The sequence below is a fragment of the Chiloscyllium plagiosum genome, unplaced genomic scaffold, assembly GCF_037043375.1.
Source record: "Chiloscyllium plagiosum isolate Xiang-an unplaced genomic scaffold, Cpla_swu_hap1 HiC_scaffold_1, whole genome shotgun sequence".
Lineage (NCBI taxonomy): Eukaryota > Metazoa > Chordata > Chondrichthyes > Orectolobiformes > Hemiscylliidae > Chiloscyllium > Chiloscyllium plagiosum.
In genome coordinates this window covers 53,668,689-53,687,317 of record NW_028270139.1, presented here as the reverse complement: position 1 = coordinate 53,687,317, position 18,629 = coordinate 53,668,689, and the positions used below count along the sequence as shown (strand labels likewise).

The window sequence follows — 18,629 nt, the reverse complement described above, 5'->3', positions numbered from 1 at the left end:
CACAGGTTTGTTTTCATTTTTGATCACTCCATTTAATTATCTTGATCTAGGAATTAATTTTCTCTATGTGATTGGAAAACAGTACATAGACCAATTTCTTTATGATTTGGAAATGCTGGTGTTGGACTGGGGTGTACAAGGTTAAAAATCACACCACACCAGGGTATAGTCCAACAGGTTTAATTGGAAGCACTAGCTTTCGGAGCACTGCTCCTTCATCAGATGGTTGTAGAGTATAAGATTGTAAGGTACAGAATTTATAGCAAACGTTTACAGTGTGATATAACTAATATTATACATTGAAAATCTTTCAATGTATAATTTCAGTTACATCACACTGTAAACTTCTGCTATAAATTCTGTGTTTTACAATTCCAAAAGCTAGTGCTTCCAATTAAACCTGTTGGACTCTAACCTGGTGTTGTGCGATTTCTTTATAGAATCATAGAGCATTACAACAAACAATTGGACTGTTTTGTCTATTCAGTCATGGTGGTGATTCTCTCAAGATACCTTGTTCAACCTTACTCATCTAATGGCTTCCCATAGAATTATCTTTTCATACGTTATCTTGAAAAAAAATCTCCATTCATCAAAATGAATCTAATGCTTACCGTGTTTAGTTCATGAAGTAGTCTCGCTTATGAGAGCCACTACTATATTTCCCCAACCCCCCATCCCCACCCCCACTTGCATCAGTAGAAACAATTTAGTTATACTTGCCTTTTTAAGGCCTTCATAATGTTGGAAAATTTCAATCAGTCAGAACTTCAGACCTTAAGTGAAATGATCCCTTATTGCCCAGCTTCTTTTCATGATACTACATCTTTTCCATTGCTTTTAGATCTTTCATATTATGGGGCACCTAATATATTAACACTACTTCAACTATTGTGTAATTGGGCTTCAGCATTACTTGTTTTCATGTCTTTGGATACAAAATCAAGAATTTCTTTTATGAAATTGTCCATTTGTGCTTCCACCTATAATGGCTTGTATATTTGTACATCAAACATTTGCAATTAATGTGTAATTCTAGACCCTATTCTTATTGCCAAAAAATCTCCAAAGCTTTTCTATATTGTACTTACTGATTCTTTCACCTATCTCCCCACTCTACTAACCTATTTATGTCTTGCAGCATTTCACAATTTACTGCAGCATATAGTTTGCATTATCACCAAATGCAAACTCTTATTTCTAGATTGTTTAAATTAAGGTTCAGTCATTATGTGAGTTAGCATGAATAGGGCAGACCCATGATTTTGGTCCACTTGCCATGTTGCTGTTGAGATTAAGCAGACTTGTGAACATTTGAACAAGGAACAAAAATAAAGCATTCAGTCCTTTGAACTTGCTTTGCTATTTAATAAGATTATGACTCATCTGACTTTAATCTCAATTCTAAATTCCTGCATATCTCCAATAATCTTTCCTCCCCTTGGTAATCAAGAATCTATCTACTTCTGTCCTAAAAATGTTTAAAGATTCTGCACCCACTGCCATTTGAGGAAGGGATTTCCAAAGACTCAACCCTCTGTGAGAAAAAAATGTTTCTTCATCTCTGTTTTAAATTTGACCACTATTTATTAAACTATGATCAATAGTTCTAGATTCTCCCATAACAGGAAACATCTTTCCAACATCCACCCAGTCAAGTCCCCTCAAGATCTTAACCTGTTTCAATTAAGTCACCCTGACTCTTCTAACGTCCAGAGGATACAGACCTATCTTATATAGCCTTTCCTCATAAGGCAACCTGCTCACTCAAGGTATTGGTCTAGTCAACTTACCCTGAACTGCTTCCAACACATTAACATCCTGCTGTAAGTATGGTGACCAGTACTATACACAATATTCCAGATGGAATCTCACTGATACCCTGATAAAGCATAACCTTCCTACTCTTGCATTCAATTCCCCTTGCAATAAGCAATAACATTCTAGTTGCTTTCCTGATTATTTATTGTACCTACATATGAACATTGTCATTCATGCACTAGGGGATGCAGATTTCTCTGCAAATCAGAACTCTGCAACTTCTCACCATTTAGATAATATGCTTCTTCTATATTATTTCTGCCAAGGTGGACAGTTTCAAACGTAACTACAAGGTACTCTATTTGCCTGATCTTTGTGCACTCACCTAACTTATCCATATCCATATGTAGGCTCTTTACATCTTTTTCACAACTCACTTTCCTACCAACCTTTGTGTCAACAGCAAATTTAGTTGCCTTAAATTGTAAAATGTTGAGACGCCAACACCAATCCCTTGTGACACACCACTTGCGACGTCCTGCCAGCCTGGAAAAAACCCATTGATTCCTACTCTCTGCTTCCTGTAAGCAAGACAATCATCTATCTGTGCTGAAAATGTGTTGCTGGAAAAGCACAGCAGGTCAGGCAGCATCCAAGGAACAGGAGAATCGACGTTTCGGGCATAAGCCCAAGGGTTTATGCCCGAAACGTCGATTCTCCTGTTCCTTGGATGCTGCCTGACCTGCTGCGCTTTTCCAGCAACACATTTTCAGCTCTGATCTCCAGCATCTGCAGCCCTCACTTTCTCTCAACCATCTATCTGTGCCAATATGTTACCCATTACACCATTGTGAGGGATGAGATTTCTGAATACTTGGAAGAGTATGGCAAAATATGGCAAAGTCAGTATGGTTTCATCAAGTGGCGGTCATATCTGAGAAATCTTCTAGAATTCTTTGAGGATATAGCGAGCAGGTTGGAATAAGGAGAGCCAATGGATTTTATCTACCTGGACTTCAAGAAGGCCTTTGACAAGGTGCCGCACAGGAGGTTACTGCTTATGTTAAGAGCCCATGGTGTTAGAGGCAAATGACTAGCATGGATAGCAGCTTGGCTATCTGGCAGAAAGCAGAGAGTGAGAATAAAAGAGTCCTTCTCAGGATGGCAGCTGGTGACAAATGGTGTTCCACAAGGCTCAGTGTTGGGACCACAACTTTTCACTTCATACATTAACAATCTAGATGAAGTAACTGAGGGCATTCTGACTAAGTTTGCAAATGATACAAAGATAGGTAGAGGGACAGGTAGCATTAAGGAGGTGGGGAGACTGCAGAAGGTTTTGGACGGTTTAGGAGAGTGGTAATGAAGTGGCAGATGGAGTACAATGTGTGAAAGTGTGAGGTTATGTACTTTGGTAGAAGGAATAGAGCCATGGAATATTTTCTAAATAGGGAGAAAATTCAGAAGACTGAAGTACAAAGAGACTTGGGACTTGTAGTCAAGGATTCTCTCAAGGTAAACTTGCAGATTGAGTAAGTAGTTAAGAAGACAAATACAATGATGACATTTATTTTGAGAGGACTTTAATATAAAAGCAGGGGTGTACTTCTGAGGCTGGATAAGCTTCTGGTCAGACCACATTTGGAGTATTGTGTGCAGTGTTGGGGGCCATATCTCAGGAAGGATGTATTGGTGTTGGAGCATGTTCAGAGGAGGTTCACAAGAATGGTCCCAGGAATGAAATGTGAGGACTCTGGGTATATACTCAATGGAGTTCAGAAGAATGGGGGTATCTAATTGAAATATACAGAATACAGAATGACCTGGACAGAGTGGATATTGGGAAAATGTTTCCAATGGTAGGAGAGACAAGGACCCGAGGGCACATCCTTAGAGTAAAGCGAAGAACCTTTAGAATGGAAATAATGAGAAACATCTTCAGCCAGAAAGTGGTGAATCTATGGAATTCGTTGCCACAAAAGGCTGTGGAGGTCAGGTCATTGAGTATGTTTAAGATGGAGATAAGATTGGTTCTTGATTATCCCGGGGATCAAGGGTTATGGGGAGAAAGTGGGAGAATGGGGTTGAGAAACTTATCAGTCATGATTGAATGGTGGAGCAGAGTCGATGGGCTAAATGGCTTAATTTCTGCTCCAATGTCAAGCTCCTATGGTCTAAGTATCTTTTATTTACTTTCAGATTTGGAGACTATTGCCTATGATAACTAGAATATAATAATTGAAGCAAACATCATAACTGGACTCTGTTCCAAAGAAGGGTCACGATATTGAAAGATTAAATCTGCTTTCTCTCCACTTATGCTGCTAGACCTGAATTTCTCTAGCAATTTCTGTTTTTGTTTCAGATTTGTGGCATTTGCAGTTCTTTGTTTTATAAAATAATGGAATACAAGTCAGAGGAGAGAAGCTGGATTTTTACCATTGCGAGATTAGTTTGAGTTGCAAAATTTTCCAGCCCAGCTCACAAGCCTAGAAAAATTGTCCCAAATTACACAAATTTCATTCCAGGGATTGGACATTAAAGCCAAGTGCACTACACTGGCTGCAGTTTGACTACATTGGCTGCCATATCCTGAAACTGGTTGGTTAAGATGCCCACCTAGGTTGTCTGTGACTTTGTCCCAATAGTTTTGAGAAATAATTGACCCTTTATTTCTTAACTTTACACCCATCCTCCACCCTATCCCCCAACCCACCTCACCACCCACCCCCCCCCCCCCCCCCCCCCCCATTCCCCAGGAATAGATTGCTCAAATGAACATCTGACATACAAATGTATGAACAAGAGAGAAGAATAAACCACTCAGCCCTTTAAGCCTGCTCGGCCATTCATTATGAGGATCTAAAATCTGGATTTAGGCTGTTGTCAGAAGCAACCATTTAATGCATATTTTTACTAACTACAAAGTGGCTTCTTAATGCAAGTCACATAAAGCAACATAAAATGGCTTTTAGGCTGCAAATTAACACTGTGTTTAAAATGGCTTTTCACCCTGCTAAAAGCTACATTCCTGAGCTAACTGAATCAAAAATGAGCAGACAACGCTCCCTTCACAGTATGGAATTAACCAAGTCAGATAGGACATTACTACCCATCTTAGCTAACCTTAAAGACGCAGGTGCACAGATATGACATGCAAAACAACATTGATTCCCAGGAAATACTATTGGGTTAACCTGCTGTCCATAATGTCACTTTATTACACTTTATTGGATTTATTCTGTAATTAAGGCTGTACTATTTCTTAAGAACAATATAAAAATTGTCTGTTTCAAGTAATTTTGCACAGCTTTTCCAGAATACACAGAGGTGCTTAACCCTTTTGTTGCTGGATAACCTATGCACGGCATCGTAATAAATTGTTAAAACCTGCTAAAGGAGACCGAGCTGCTAGTGTTTATTTGACCGATCGTGGAAACGAGAGGCCCCTCCCAGGGGTCCAGATTTACAATTATGATCATTGCTGCTCTGATTTTAACCTCATCTCTTCGTTGCCACATATCCCCAATAATCTTTCATGCCCTTGGTGTTCAAAAATCAATCTACCTCTGCCTTACAAATGTTTATAGATTCTGTATCCATTGCCTTTTGAGGAAGGGATTTCCAAAATCTCACAACTCTGAGAAAAAAAAAGCTTCTTCATCTCAATTTTAAAATTGCCCCCTAACTTTTAAGCTGTGGCCCCTAGCTCTAGATTCTCCCTCAAGAGACAAAATCTTTGAACATCGACTCAGGCATGTCCCTTCAGGATATTACTTGTTTCAATTAAGTCACCTCCTATGACCTTCATACTAACCCATTATCTCCCAAGCATCCCCATAGTACCTTCCAGCCCCTATTCAAACAGTGCCAACTCATTCATCGGCAACTTTCCATGTTTAATGCTTTCACCCTCCATGCTAACTCACCCAGAATCTGTCATCAACAGACCTCAGGAGCCATACTGCTAAGAGTCATTTCAGAAATGGAATAAAATAAGTAAAATTCCATGTGCCTATAACAGACTTCACAGTTGAACACAGACCTTGATTTTGTCCAGTCTTGCTGTTTTTGCAAATGGTCTTGTTTGGTATTTGAGCAGTCATGAATGGTGCTGAACATCATTTCTACATCTGATCATATGATAAAGGGAAGGTCATTGATGAAGCAGCTGAAGATGGTTGCACCTCAAACAATATACTGAGGAACACCTGCTGAGATGTCCTGGAGCTGAGATGACTGACCTCAAACAACCACAATCACCTTTCTTTTTTCTAGATATGACTCCAAAACGTAGAGGGCTTTCCCCAGATTCCCATTAACTCTTTTTGCTCTGAAGGGCTTATGCCTGAAATGTTGACTCTCCTGCACCTTGGATGCTGCCTGACCTGCAATGCTTTTCCAGCGCCACCCTTTTCAACTCTGACCTCTCCAGCTTCTGCAGTCCTCACTTTCTCCTAGGCTCCTTTATGTCACACTCAGTCAACTGCAGCCTTGATGTGAAGAGCTGTCACTCTCACCTCACCTCTGCAATTCAGCTCTTTTGTCCATGTAGTGTTTGGTGTAAATGTCTGTAATAGAGGGAAGAGACACCCCGATGATCTTCTCAACTGTCCTCACTACCCGTTGTAGGTTCTTATGATCTGTGACAGTGCAATTCCTGAACCAGGCAGTGATGCTGCTACTTAGGGTACTCTCAATGAATCTTCTGTAGAATCTGGTGAGGATGGGGATTGGGAGATGCGATTTCCTCAAGTCAGACAGAAAGTAGAGACACTGCTGTGCCTTCTTGTCTGTGGAGCTGATATTGAGGGACCAGATTAGATTCTCTGCCAGGTGGACGCCAAGAAATTTGGTGCTCTTCACGATCTCCATGGAGTAGCCTTCAATGAGCAGTGGAGAGTGGTCGCTCCATGCCCTCCTGAAGTCAACGACCATCTTTTGTTTTGTCCATGTTCAGAGACAGGTTGCTGGCTCTGCACCAATCTGTTAGCCAGTGCACCTCCTCTCTGTATGCTGACTTGTCGTTCCTGCTAATGAGATCCACTACCATTGTGTCATCAGCGAACTTAATAATATCTAGTGTCTTCTACCTTTTCTTGATATCATGTGGAGAGAATTGTAGTGGCTGAAGACTGCCAAATATGATTAGAAGGTTGAGATGGATCATCGACTCAGCACTTCTTACTGAAGATCGTTGCACATACTTCAAATGCCTTATCTTTTGATGGGAACCTGATCATTGAGTATGGGTATATTTGTGGACCTTCCTCCTGGAATGAGTAGTTGTCAACTGTTGTTCATGATTGGGCATGACAAGAATGCAGAGCTTCTATCTGATCTTTTGGTTATGGAATTCCTTACCTCTGTCTATCAAAGTCATAGAGTATACAGCATGCTGTTTGACAGCTAGTCGGTCTGTGTTCCAGCTTCTCCACATTGACAACTTCATTTTATATATACCTTCAGTTGACCCTGACGTTCTGCTGCACTCTTCATTGAATCTGTGTTGATTCCCTGCCTTGATGGAAAGGGTAGAATGAGGGATATTCTAAATCATATTTAGTCCATTTCTGCTGCTGAAGAATCACAGCTCTTCATTGATGTCTTGTGGATTTTGAGTTGCTAGATCTGTTTGAAGTCTATCTAATTTAGTATGACATGATGGAGTATATTGCTCAGTGTCCTTGTTGCCATACTCAGTCAAATTGGGTCACTCTCACCTCACTTCTGGAATTCAGCTCTCTGTCTGTGTTTGAACCAAGATTCTAGTTAGATCAGGAATTGAGTAGCCCTGGTGGAACACAATTGAGCATCAGTGCTTACTAAACAAGTTCTGCTGATGATGTCTTTGATCATTTTATTGATCTCAGTGTGGATAGACTTTGTCTGTGAAAGAACTGTGCATGGTCACTCCTACTAATACCCAAAACTGCTTGCTACTCCAGTAAAGGCTGAACCAGTATTCTGTACAAATTTCATCTAGCTGTCTTGCTTTTTTTTAATCAAAGTCTCTATTAATAAAGCTTAGGAATCTCAATGCTTTTTTAAATGGTTCTCTCAGTTCTACTGCCTTCAATGACTTATACACATAAACATTCCAGTCCCTCTGCTCATGTCCTAATTTGAGTTGGGTCCTTTTTTATATATTGCTTGAAATATTTCAGTGATGAACAGATTGCTGCTGTGCTCAATTTCTTTTCCAATCTGCTTCTTTTCTGTATTTCTTCTGCATCTTTCATTCATAGTTGTCAAGGAAATGTGAAGTGCAGCATTCCTACTCCATTAGAGAGGAGCAGAATCGAAGAAGACAGAGACAACCCCTCCCTTAACAGCACTAGTTGCCATATGGTGAGTTTAAAAGTTCAGTTTTTAAATATTGTCAAATTAGTAAATAGATAAGAGAGTGAATGGATAGCTAGTGAGGTGGGTGAGATGTTAGTTGTGGGCAGGTGGGTAAGCTGGGTAACTGAGTAAGGCGATAGGTGAAAATAATTGGGTTATGGTGTCAAGGATGTAGCCATAGAAATATGGAAAATAGGAGCAGGTCCTATGAGTCTGCTTCACCATTCGATAAGATCATGGCACATCATCCAATTCAGTATCCCGTTCCCACTTTTTCCCCATAGTCTTTGATCGCTTTAGCTCTGAGGACTGTATTTAACACCTTCTTGAAAACAATCAATGTTTTGGTCTCAACTGCTTTCTGTGGCAGAGATATCCACAGGTTCTTCACTCTCTGGGGCAAGAAATTTCTCATCATCTCAGTCCTAAAAGGCCTACCCATATCCTTAAACTATGACCTTTGGTTCTGGACTCCCTGGTCAATGAGATCATCATTACTGCATTCACCTTGGTCTAGTCCTGTTAGGATTTCATAGATTTCTATGAGATCCCTCCTCATTCTTCTAAATTCCAGTGAACGTAGTCCAAACCAATCTTCATAAGTTGGTCCTGCTATCCTGGGAATCAATATGGTAATTCTTCATTGCACCCAAGTAAGTACAATAAGTATGAGTGAACATTAATGGAACAATATCATGCAGTAATGGCAGATCTACTGCACATTTTACACATGTGCACTGAGAATATTTTTGGGGTGTCAGCAGACATTCGCATACGGGAACATATGACTGGGGCTAGTTCTGGAGAAGTTTTCAGCATTACTGGCAAAATATTGTACTCTTTGCAATAAATGTAAACAAAGAAAAGTTACTGATAAATTTACAAGCACCAATTGTGCAATCAGTAGCTTTGATTTGTTTACATTTAATTGCATGAAAATTACAGCATTTATTAGTATTTTAGTATTATGTAATATTACTTAATTATATATCAATAATAATAGTAATAGGAGCAGGTGTATGTCATTTGGCACTTCGGCTTGCTGCATCATTCAGTATGATCATGGCTGACCATCTTATTACCCTATTCTAGCTTTGATCCCTTGAGTGCAAAGAACTATATCTAACTCCTTCATTCAATGTTTTGACTTCAACCACTTCTGTAGCAACAAATTCCACAGGCTAACTACTGTCTGGGTGACAACATTTCTTCTCATTTCAATTCTAAATATATCCTTAGACTGTGACCCCTGATTCTGAGCTCACTGGTCATCCAGACAGCCAGGCCTTGTTGCACCTCTCCCTTACCCAATCTATCACCATTCCGATAATAATCTGCCTTACAATGTTTTTGCTATCAAAGTACATAACCTCATATTTATCCACGTTATGCTTTATCTGCTATAGATTTGCGTAATCACTCAACTTTTAATTATTTTTATTTCTATTTTGGTACATTATTCAAAAACACATTAGCGGACTGAAGATTGTGTTGCAACATAAATTGCATTGAAAATTAGTGTAAAAGCTAAGTTATCACGATAAATATATGCAAACATATGCCAATCATATTGGAACACAAGCAGGCAAACAAATTCAAGAGGTAATAGGGGTGTATTGAATGGAATATTATTAGAAGAGTAAAATTGAGTTTAAATTACAAACTAATGCACCATTCCTTTATTTGAGGCACTGAAGTACACACAAATGCTAATGATGTACAAAATAGGATACATTGGTATTTTATGGTTTGGATTTAGTCTATCATTTAAATTGCACAGATTGCTGTGGTTATGGTGGAGACAACCAATCTTGCCATTTTCATGCAAAAACCTGGCTCTTTCAGCATTTGCCTTAATCAAACTTAATAAAAAAAATTCTTTAATTCACTTACCATTGATTTAATTGGTGAAGTTAAATTATTTTCTGGTCTACAATTTGAAAAGCCATTTGTCTTTCATTGAATACAGTAATTTAAGTTTTTTGCAGAATGAATACATCATAGAGCTCAGCACTGGGTTCAGAAGCTTTATAAAATATATCCTGAGATGCAACATTGAAATATAAGATGAAACAATCAGACTATGTGAAAAATGTATTAAACAGTTATTTGAATTTTACCCACTTATTTTTCCTTGTTTAATAGATGCTTCTAACTTCAAGCTTCAGTGATTAATATCAGATAAAGAAAAGTGGTTAGGTAAATTTCTTTGGAAATCCCCGACCTGCAGTTATTTAATGAATCTTCTCTTTCAACCTTCTGGAACTAATTGTTTATGTCAGACCCAAATTGTGATGAAGCAACATCTGTTAGAGCTCCAGTAATAAGATTTTTTAAATTTTAAAATTTTATGTTTAGCCTTAAATATTGACATAATTGAGAGGAGAACATGCAGCAGTACAGGTACTTTTTTTGGTTATTAATAGCATTTCAATTTGGTTAGTGGACTCTTTTTGTAAACTGTTCATCCCCTCCCCTCTTTGCTTATGTTTTATCTGCTTCAGTTCCCTTCTCTCAGAAGGATTCTACATACTTCGTGTTTGGTTACTGTTTGATTGGTTCTGGCAGCCTCTTCACAACTTCACCTAAGAAACCTTTCTTCATGTAGAATTCTTGATAGTAAATGTTTGCAGCCTAATCTACCATTAGCGTTGTTACGGCTGAGTAGCTAGCAACTAGGGTAAGGAATTCTGCCTGACCTTTTCCATTCTATTGCAGGGATACAGAGGCCAGCTGCACCCTGCCAGTTGCTGCTATTAATGTGATGAACTAATTCAATACCATTTCTGGATCTACTGATCAAAATGGTTTAACACTAAATCAAGCAATGTCTTACAATTGTGTAAATGGAAGAACTTTACTCAATCATAATTACTTATCAGTATTGACTATCTTTGTAGTTAAGCTGCACATTTTACAAGCTTTGTGGGAAAAGTCTGAGTTTTTTTTATAGAATCCCTCCAATGTGGAAACATTGAGCCATTTGACCCAAAACATCCACACTAAGTCTCTGAAGAGCATCTCATCCCATTAAATGTGTATTTATTTAATAAAGCATTTCACAAAACAATTCAAAGTTTTCTTTATTTTCAATAAACAACAGTGCTCGCTATGCAAAATTCGATTGCAGCATATTCAACTTGGTGGCCTGAATTCATGCTTTGATGGATAATAAAGTTTGAGATTTGTGCATTTATGGAGCCATCAAAATCTGACTGAGCTGATTCATGCTGTGGTTCCACTGGAGAAGCACCTGAATATAAATTAAGTGTACACTGAAGTTCCCCCTAAACAACCAATGATAGTCAAACATAAATGATGCAGCTAAGTTACCTGTCCTTTATTGTCTTTGACATTGTGCACCACTGTTTAAAAATCTTGGTAGTGGAACACAGATCATTGAGAATTTTGTTCAGGTGTTTGCCCATATTACATGTACTTTTACCCATTTCTCAAGAATCCATCTCCTACATCTCAGGAGTCTGCATGGTGGTTCAGCGGTTAGCACTTCTGTGTTCACAGCGCCAGGATCCCAGGTTCAATTCCAGCCTTGGGTGACTGTCTGTGGAGTTTGCACATTCTCCTCATGTCTGTGTGGCTTTCCTTTGGGTGCTCTGGTTTCCTCCCACAATCCAAAGATGTGCACGTCAGATGGGTAGACCATGCTAAGTTGCCCTGTAGTGTCTAGATATGTGCAGTTTAGGTGTATTAGCCATTGTAAATGCAGGGTTACAATGGGCCATTTTAGGACTGGGTGGGATGCTCTTCAGAGGGTCGGTGTGGATGTGATAGGCCAAATGACCATTTTCTACACTGTAGGGATTTTACGATTCGACATTTAGTTGTGTCTTTGGAAAGCATTCCAAATTTGCATAAATATTGAGGAGGAGAACATCTACATAATGAATGCCCAAATGGAATCTTTCTTTGTTTACTGTATTGCCAGAGATACTTAGCGCCAGAAGACTGTAGGGGAAACTAGATTACTTAGGTGGCAATAATAGAAAGCTAGACATCCCAACAATTTGTATCCACTGGGATGTATAGACCCAGGTGCACTTTCTGAGATTTTTCTCAGGAGATTTACCTCTTGTGTTTCCAAAATTGTTTGAAGGAGCTCAGCTGATTGCTGGGGAGAGGTTCTGCAACCAAGCTGTAAGGTACAAACAGCATTCACTGTGTCACACAGTGTTAGCATTGTGCTAAAGTTCATATTACATACTCATTTCAAAGTACTGAAAAGGCTTTTTTTTATCAACCTTAGAATGTGATAATTAAGTTGATGTTGAATTCCTGACCAGTGAAGAACAAGAAGATGGGCAATAGCAATGGCTGCGTTGTAGTTACAAGATTGATTATTGAGCTTATCTTCACTGATGAATACAGAACTATTATTAGAAAGTTTCACCCTTCAAAAGTTTTTCTTCCTTTGCCAAACACATCATGGTCCAAGTAAAATCCTTGCTTCTCACAGAAAATTATCACATTTTAACATTGAGACCTGACACCAGTCCTTTATCTTTTCCTTAATGCCATACAAAAAGTCCAGACATCAAATAATCTTTGCATAAAATATTACAGTGATTTATTACCATCGTTTGTAGAAACACGTTATCATAGCATAGATTTTCTAACACGTTTTCTGCCTTTTGCCTGATGTAGACTTCAGCTGAAAAATATCCCTTTCTGGATATAGATGGCCTTAATCTCCTGATCTTGGAATGGACATGGGTTGAACTGATTTCAATCCAGGGATCCTAGGCAGCTCCTGGTCATTGAAAACTTTACTTGCAAGAGGATAACTGAGTGCTTACTGTGCTATTGCTATAAGAGTATGTAAATGTTTTGGCTACTAGATTTCTAGATACCACTAATAAAACATAGAACTGTACAGCATAGGTACGGGCCCTTCAGCCCATGCTGTTGTGCCAAACATGATACCAAATTAAACTAATCCCTTCTGTCTGCCTTTGGTCTATATCCCTCCATTCCTTGCATATTCATGTGCTTATCTAAAAGTCCCTTAAATGCCCCTATCATACCTGCCTCCACCACCACTGCATATTCCACACTCCTACCACTCTCTGTGTAAAAAAAAAACTTGCCCTTCATGCCCTCCTCCTCTCAAATTAAATGCATGACCCCTAATATTAGACACTTCAACTCTGGGGAAAAAAGATTCTGACTGTCAACCCTATCCATACAAGATTTATAATCAATGTGGATTCTGAGCAATGCTCACATCATTAAGCTTGAGTCACCTGAATGAATACTCCTTTGTCCTTTGGATCTGCAACCTTTGTACAAAGCCTTCATATTGAGTTATGTTGAAGTATTGAGAGAATGCTGGAGAGATTCAGCAGATCTAGCAGTATCAGTGGAGAGGAAATAGAGTTCATGGTTTGAGTCTGGGGTCTCTCCGCCTAGGAACCCTCCATCCACACATGATGAATGTAGATTTCTCCAGCTTCCTCATTTCCCCTCCCCCCATCTTATCTCAGTCCCAACCCCCGGATTCAGCACCGCTCTCTTGACCTGCAATCTTCTTCCCGACCTCTCCGCCCCCATCCCCTCTCCGACCTATCACCCTCACCCTCACCTCCTGCCACCTATCGTATTCCCAGTGCCCCTCCCCCAAATTCCCTCCCCCCTACCTTTAATCTCAGCCCGCTTGGCACACCAGCCTCATTCCTGAAGAAGGGCTTATGCCCGAAACGTCGATTCTCCTGCTTCTCTGATGCTGCCTGTCCTGCTGTGCTTTTCCAGCACCACATTTTTCAACTCTGGTCTCCAGCATCTGCAGTCCTCACTTTCTCCTAGTTGATCTCTTCTTCAGAACTCCAGTTCCAGCATCTGCAGTATTTTGCTTATATTCTTCATACTGAATCAAGTGATTGCCTTGTCCTCTGAAGAAATAGAGGAAGGTTGCAGATTCTGCAGTTGTCATTTGGTCTAAGTTATCCTGCAGTGAGTTTAGACCTGTCTGGATTTTAATGCGTAACTTTTCCTAATCATTTGCCGTGACTTTTTGGGAGACATTACATGAACATTAAAATATATCTCAAGCTCTGTAAACAAGTCATTATTTGTTTTTTCTCTGTGTCAAGGTCATACACATCTTGGCTCCTGCTCAAATATACCAGAACCTACTTGGATATTTACATCATCAGGTTACCTTCTGCTTTATGTCAAAAACTGTTGGGAATTCTCTGCTAACTATTAATGCTTGATTGGGTACTGATGGATTGCGGTTTGCAGGTAAATGTTGGGAGTGGATGAGTGATCACCAATGTTGCTGGAGATAGAGTGCTAGGCCTCACTGTTCAGAAATCAGCTCCATTATCTCCTGGCTTCAATCTAAAAATGAAAAAGGTGTTTGGTGTAGCATCTGTCTTCCCTTTGAGAAAAATGGTGGTTGTAAAGTGACTGGTGAGTATAGGGAGCATTTAAAAAGAACAGGTGTAAACATTATGGAGATGTAGAAGGCTGGATTTACAAGCCATTTGGTGATGAACTGAAAGATGGAAGGTGTCATAAAATGGTAGAAGATGGCTTAGGGACAGGAAACTGAACTTTTCCTGACATTGTATCATGTTAACAATAGTAGGAACATCAGTAGTGTGGCCAACAGGGTCAATTAAGGGGTCAACTAAGGATCACCTCCAACCCAAATTGCCATTTTGCAGGCATCAAGATTACCCGCTGCTGCATGGGATACTTTCATATAAATTGAGTGACCTTCCAGTGGATTCCCAGAGGTTGTAATGCCAGAAATGGAAGTTCCCTCTCCACCACAGTATTATCAGGACACCTCCCTTACCTGGCCCAGGCATTCACAGAATGGGAGTTAATGATGGTCATTGCTTCATTTTTACGTGGTAACAAAATCTAAATGCTGTTGAGAGTTCTCTTGCAGATTGAACTTCATTTGCATTGTATGTTGGCTTCTCCCGGAGGAGATGTGCTGAATGTGTTATTTGTTTTCTGAAGTCCTCTGATTGTACAATTGTAATTAGTAAAGAATCATAGGATGAGCAATGACTTAGGTTGTAAATATATACACTGGTATTTTGCTTTCAGTCAGCCCAAGAACTGAGTTGACGGTGTTAAATTAAAGCTGCCATAAGTCATACATTATACTGAACAATATATAATGTAAATCTGACAACCTCAGGAGGTGCCAAAATACTAAAATGCTAATATAGTGCTTTGAAGACAATATGTCATCAGTGTATTTCTGCAACCAGAAATTGGATAAATTATTAGGTAATCTGTTTTGCAAGTGGAAAGATAAAAGTTGGCCAAATCAACAACTCAACTGCACTTTTTCAAAATGCAACTCACGATTTGTTATGTACTGCTGAGAAGGTTAATATGCGTCTGTTTTTCTTATCCATTCTCTACAACCTTTGGCCACATGATATGATATAGAGATGATGTACTGACATACTGACCATGAGGCATAATGCAACATCTCTCTTTTACCCAAGATAAAAATATACCCAAAACAGAAATACATGGTTGTACATAGGCACATTTTGTCAATTTGCTAATTATATAAACAGAACAATAGAGTTTAAAGATCAATATTTCAAACATTAATGTAACGCTTTGAAGTTTTGGCAAATTATCCTGATCTGGTTATCATGCACCCACCTAGAGGGATATGCATTAACTTTGTGGCACCTGTTTGACAACTTGGTTGTTTATTGCTGATTGCTATTACTTAACACTATCATTCAGTCACCATCATTGGAGGGTTCTTTTTTTTTGTGCATGGTTGGTGTCCAATTATTTGCTGAATTGCCTTCTGTTCATTTGCAATTTCATACCATGATCAGTAATGACTTCAAATTATTTGAGCTGGCTGCATATTCAAGAAACCTTTTCCTGGTATCTGATTATTTACATTTTGTAATTCTAAGGGCAGCACGGTGGCTCAGTGGTTAGTACTGCTGACTCACAGTGCTGGGACCTGGGTTCAATTCCACCCCCGGGCTTGCTGACTGCTTGGAGTTTGCACATTCTCCTCAGTCTGTGCGGTTTCCGGCCAGGTGCCGCGGTTTCCTCCCACAATCCAAAGATGTGCAGGTTAGGTAGATTGGACATGCTAAATTGCCCATAATGTTCAAGGATTTGTAGGTTAGGTCCATGGGGAATACAGCATTACAGGGATAGGGTAAGAGGATTGGTCTGAGTGGGATGCTTTTCAAAAGGTTGGTGTGGGCTCGTTGGGTCGAAGGGCTTGTTTCCGTACTGCAGGGATTCGTATATTCTGTCAATAGCATTCTCTGCTCAGTGCATAGTTTTGGTAATTCTTTGCCTACTCATTTGTAGTGTATTCCTTTCATTCTTCTCTATCTTTTAAGAAGATGTCAGGTGTCTTGGAAGAGTTAGATGACCAGTTTCTGGGCAAGGTCCATCTCACTCGATAATGAGTATAAGCTGTGCTGAGAATGGTAACTCCTTCAACAGTGTTGCATGAGATTGGAGCAATGGAATGTGAAGACCTTAACTGATAACTAATGGTCATAGAATTGTACAAGACTGTTTAAGCATGCATTGTGGAGGTACAGTGTAATAGGGAGACACTCTACTCAGTACGAAAGTTTGAAGTCATTTGCCGGTGACCTGTGGTCCGTTGTCAAATAATATCCATTCTGGGATATGCACTAAACTGGTCGTAGTGTTCATTATGTCAGCAGTGACCATGCGTGTTGTGTTGCTAAGTTATTAAGCAGGGGGAAATTTAGAGAAGTAATCTATGATAAGGATATAATTTTTCCCATGCATAATAAAAAGGTTGGTTGTGAATCTACTTTTGTCCAGGGTGTGGATGGAACATCATGTGAATGTGAGCTGTGAGCCAGTCTCTCATAGACTATACTGTAAAACCTGCATGTTTTTCAAGATATGTAATGATGATATGTTGGCACTTGCTCCCATGTCAATTTTCACTTCTAGTGTGTCTTGTCCTTCCTTTTCAGGATATATGATACTAATGGTTGCAAAACGTTCTGATTGTCAACATGGTGAATGAGGTTTACAGTCTGGAAAGCTGGGTCAGCTCCTAAAATTAGCCTTTTATTTGCTTGATTCTAAACCTCCTTGATGTCTTTGGGTTAGTATGCCTTCCTAACTTCCTGATTGACTGCCAGTGCAGTGGCGTGTATCATCTTGTCCATCAGCTGTGCTTTGTTTTGGGGTGTGGTTAGTATTTGGAACCAGATTCTGTGCACATGTATGGCCAGCGACCATTGCCATCACATGTTTTAAGATATCAAGAAAAGTTGGGAAACTTTTGTGTTGGTGTGAGATACCACAGTTATGACAAATTTAATTTGTTTGGTGCACTTTGCTGATCATACCAATAGAGTTCACTGCATGAATAGTATATAATTATTGTTGATCTGACACTATTGCTTAATATTTGCAACCACCATCAAGTAATGCTTCAATGATTTTGCTCTTTTCTTTCTCAAAGTATTTTTCCTAAAGGCTTTAATTGATGTAAGTTGGTGGCCAACCTAAAGTGGCTCTATGACAGTTCTGTTTGGAAAGTCACATTCATACCCATTTGAGGTGTCTGTCTTGTGATATGAATCAGAGTCTGTTAATCTGCAAGTTAATTCTTACCTTGAGCTAGTCTTCAAGAAATTCCCAGATCTTTTCTGAATTTTTCTGATTAGTTATAGGAAGACTGAATGTGTTAGTTATGCAAAGCTCCTCCTTGGCAGTGGCATTTGTTCTGTAAAATGGAACTGCTTATGTTGTTTAAGTAGTTGTAATTCAATAAAGGTGGCAATGAATTCCCAGTTCCTAATTAGGTTTTTGCCTTCCATTTCTCTTTTCAGGTTAAGTGGAATGCAGTATATATTTCTTTTATTTTCTCTGCATTTATTTTCAATTTTTTTTCTTCCTCTTATTATCCTTTTTTTCCTTTAAGAATTGCAAGTTTTTATGTTAAAACATACAGGTTTGTAGTATTAGCTTTCTATCTGTAGGTGACATTCATAACAAAAAAGGAGTTAAAATGTCACAATTTTTTTTTCATTCTTGTGCCACTTTGAAGACAGAAAATAGTAGAAATAACTAACGATTTCTTGGAACACTTTGGCATTTGTTGTCAAAACCACGTAATTGATTTTCTTCAAAGGAAGCTACAAAGGTCAGATACTCAAGGTCAGTTGTTTCAGTGCAGATCTATAGCCTTTACTTCTAAATTTTTTGAATCTTGAAAGAATTTTTAATGCACTATCCTTAGATTTGATTGCATGTCTGTACTCTTACAATCTGCAGCAGCTGGAGAGTGAGAAAATGTCCCTTTTTCTGAATTCTATGCTGTCAAAAGCTGTTGTCTGACTGGTCTTTAATTAGTTTTTCAAATGTCTCCCATGAAGATATGGATATCTTTTGTAGATGTCCACCATTGTTAGCATGATGTGACTTTGCCTCAAATGTGTTGGTTTATTTAATATAGCAATGCCTATGTTAACAATTGTAATGCAAGACACTAGGTTGAA

The 18,629-nt window shown here is 39.1% G+C and overlaps 1 protein-coding gene across 5 annotated transcripts in view; it reads left to right on the top strand.

Annotated features, from left to right (window-relative positions):
* The window catches only part of ppargc1a (peroxisome proliferator-activated receptor gamma, coactivator 1 alpha), a 701,995-nt gene that overhangs the window by 348,739 nt on the left and 334,627 nt on the right, over positions 1-18,629 (top strand). For 3 of the 5 annotated variants that reach the window (XM_087986816.1, XM_087986810.1, XM_087986811.1), the window contains exon 3: positions 8,010-8,112. The exons of the other annotated variants lie outside the window; for them this stretch is intronic. In XM_087986816.1, coding sequence (XP_087842942.1) covers positions 8,010-8,112 — 103 coding nt within the window. The remainder of the gene's footprint in view (positions 1-8,009; positions 8,113-18,629) is intronic. 5 annotated transcript variants of the gene reach the window in all.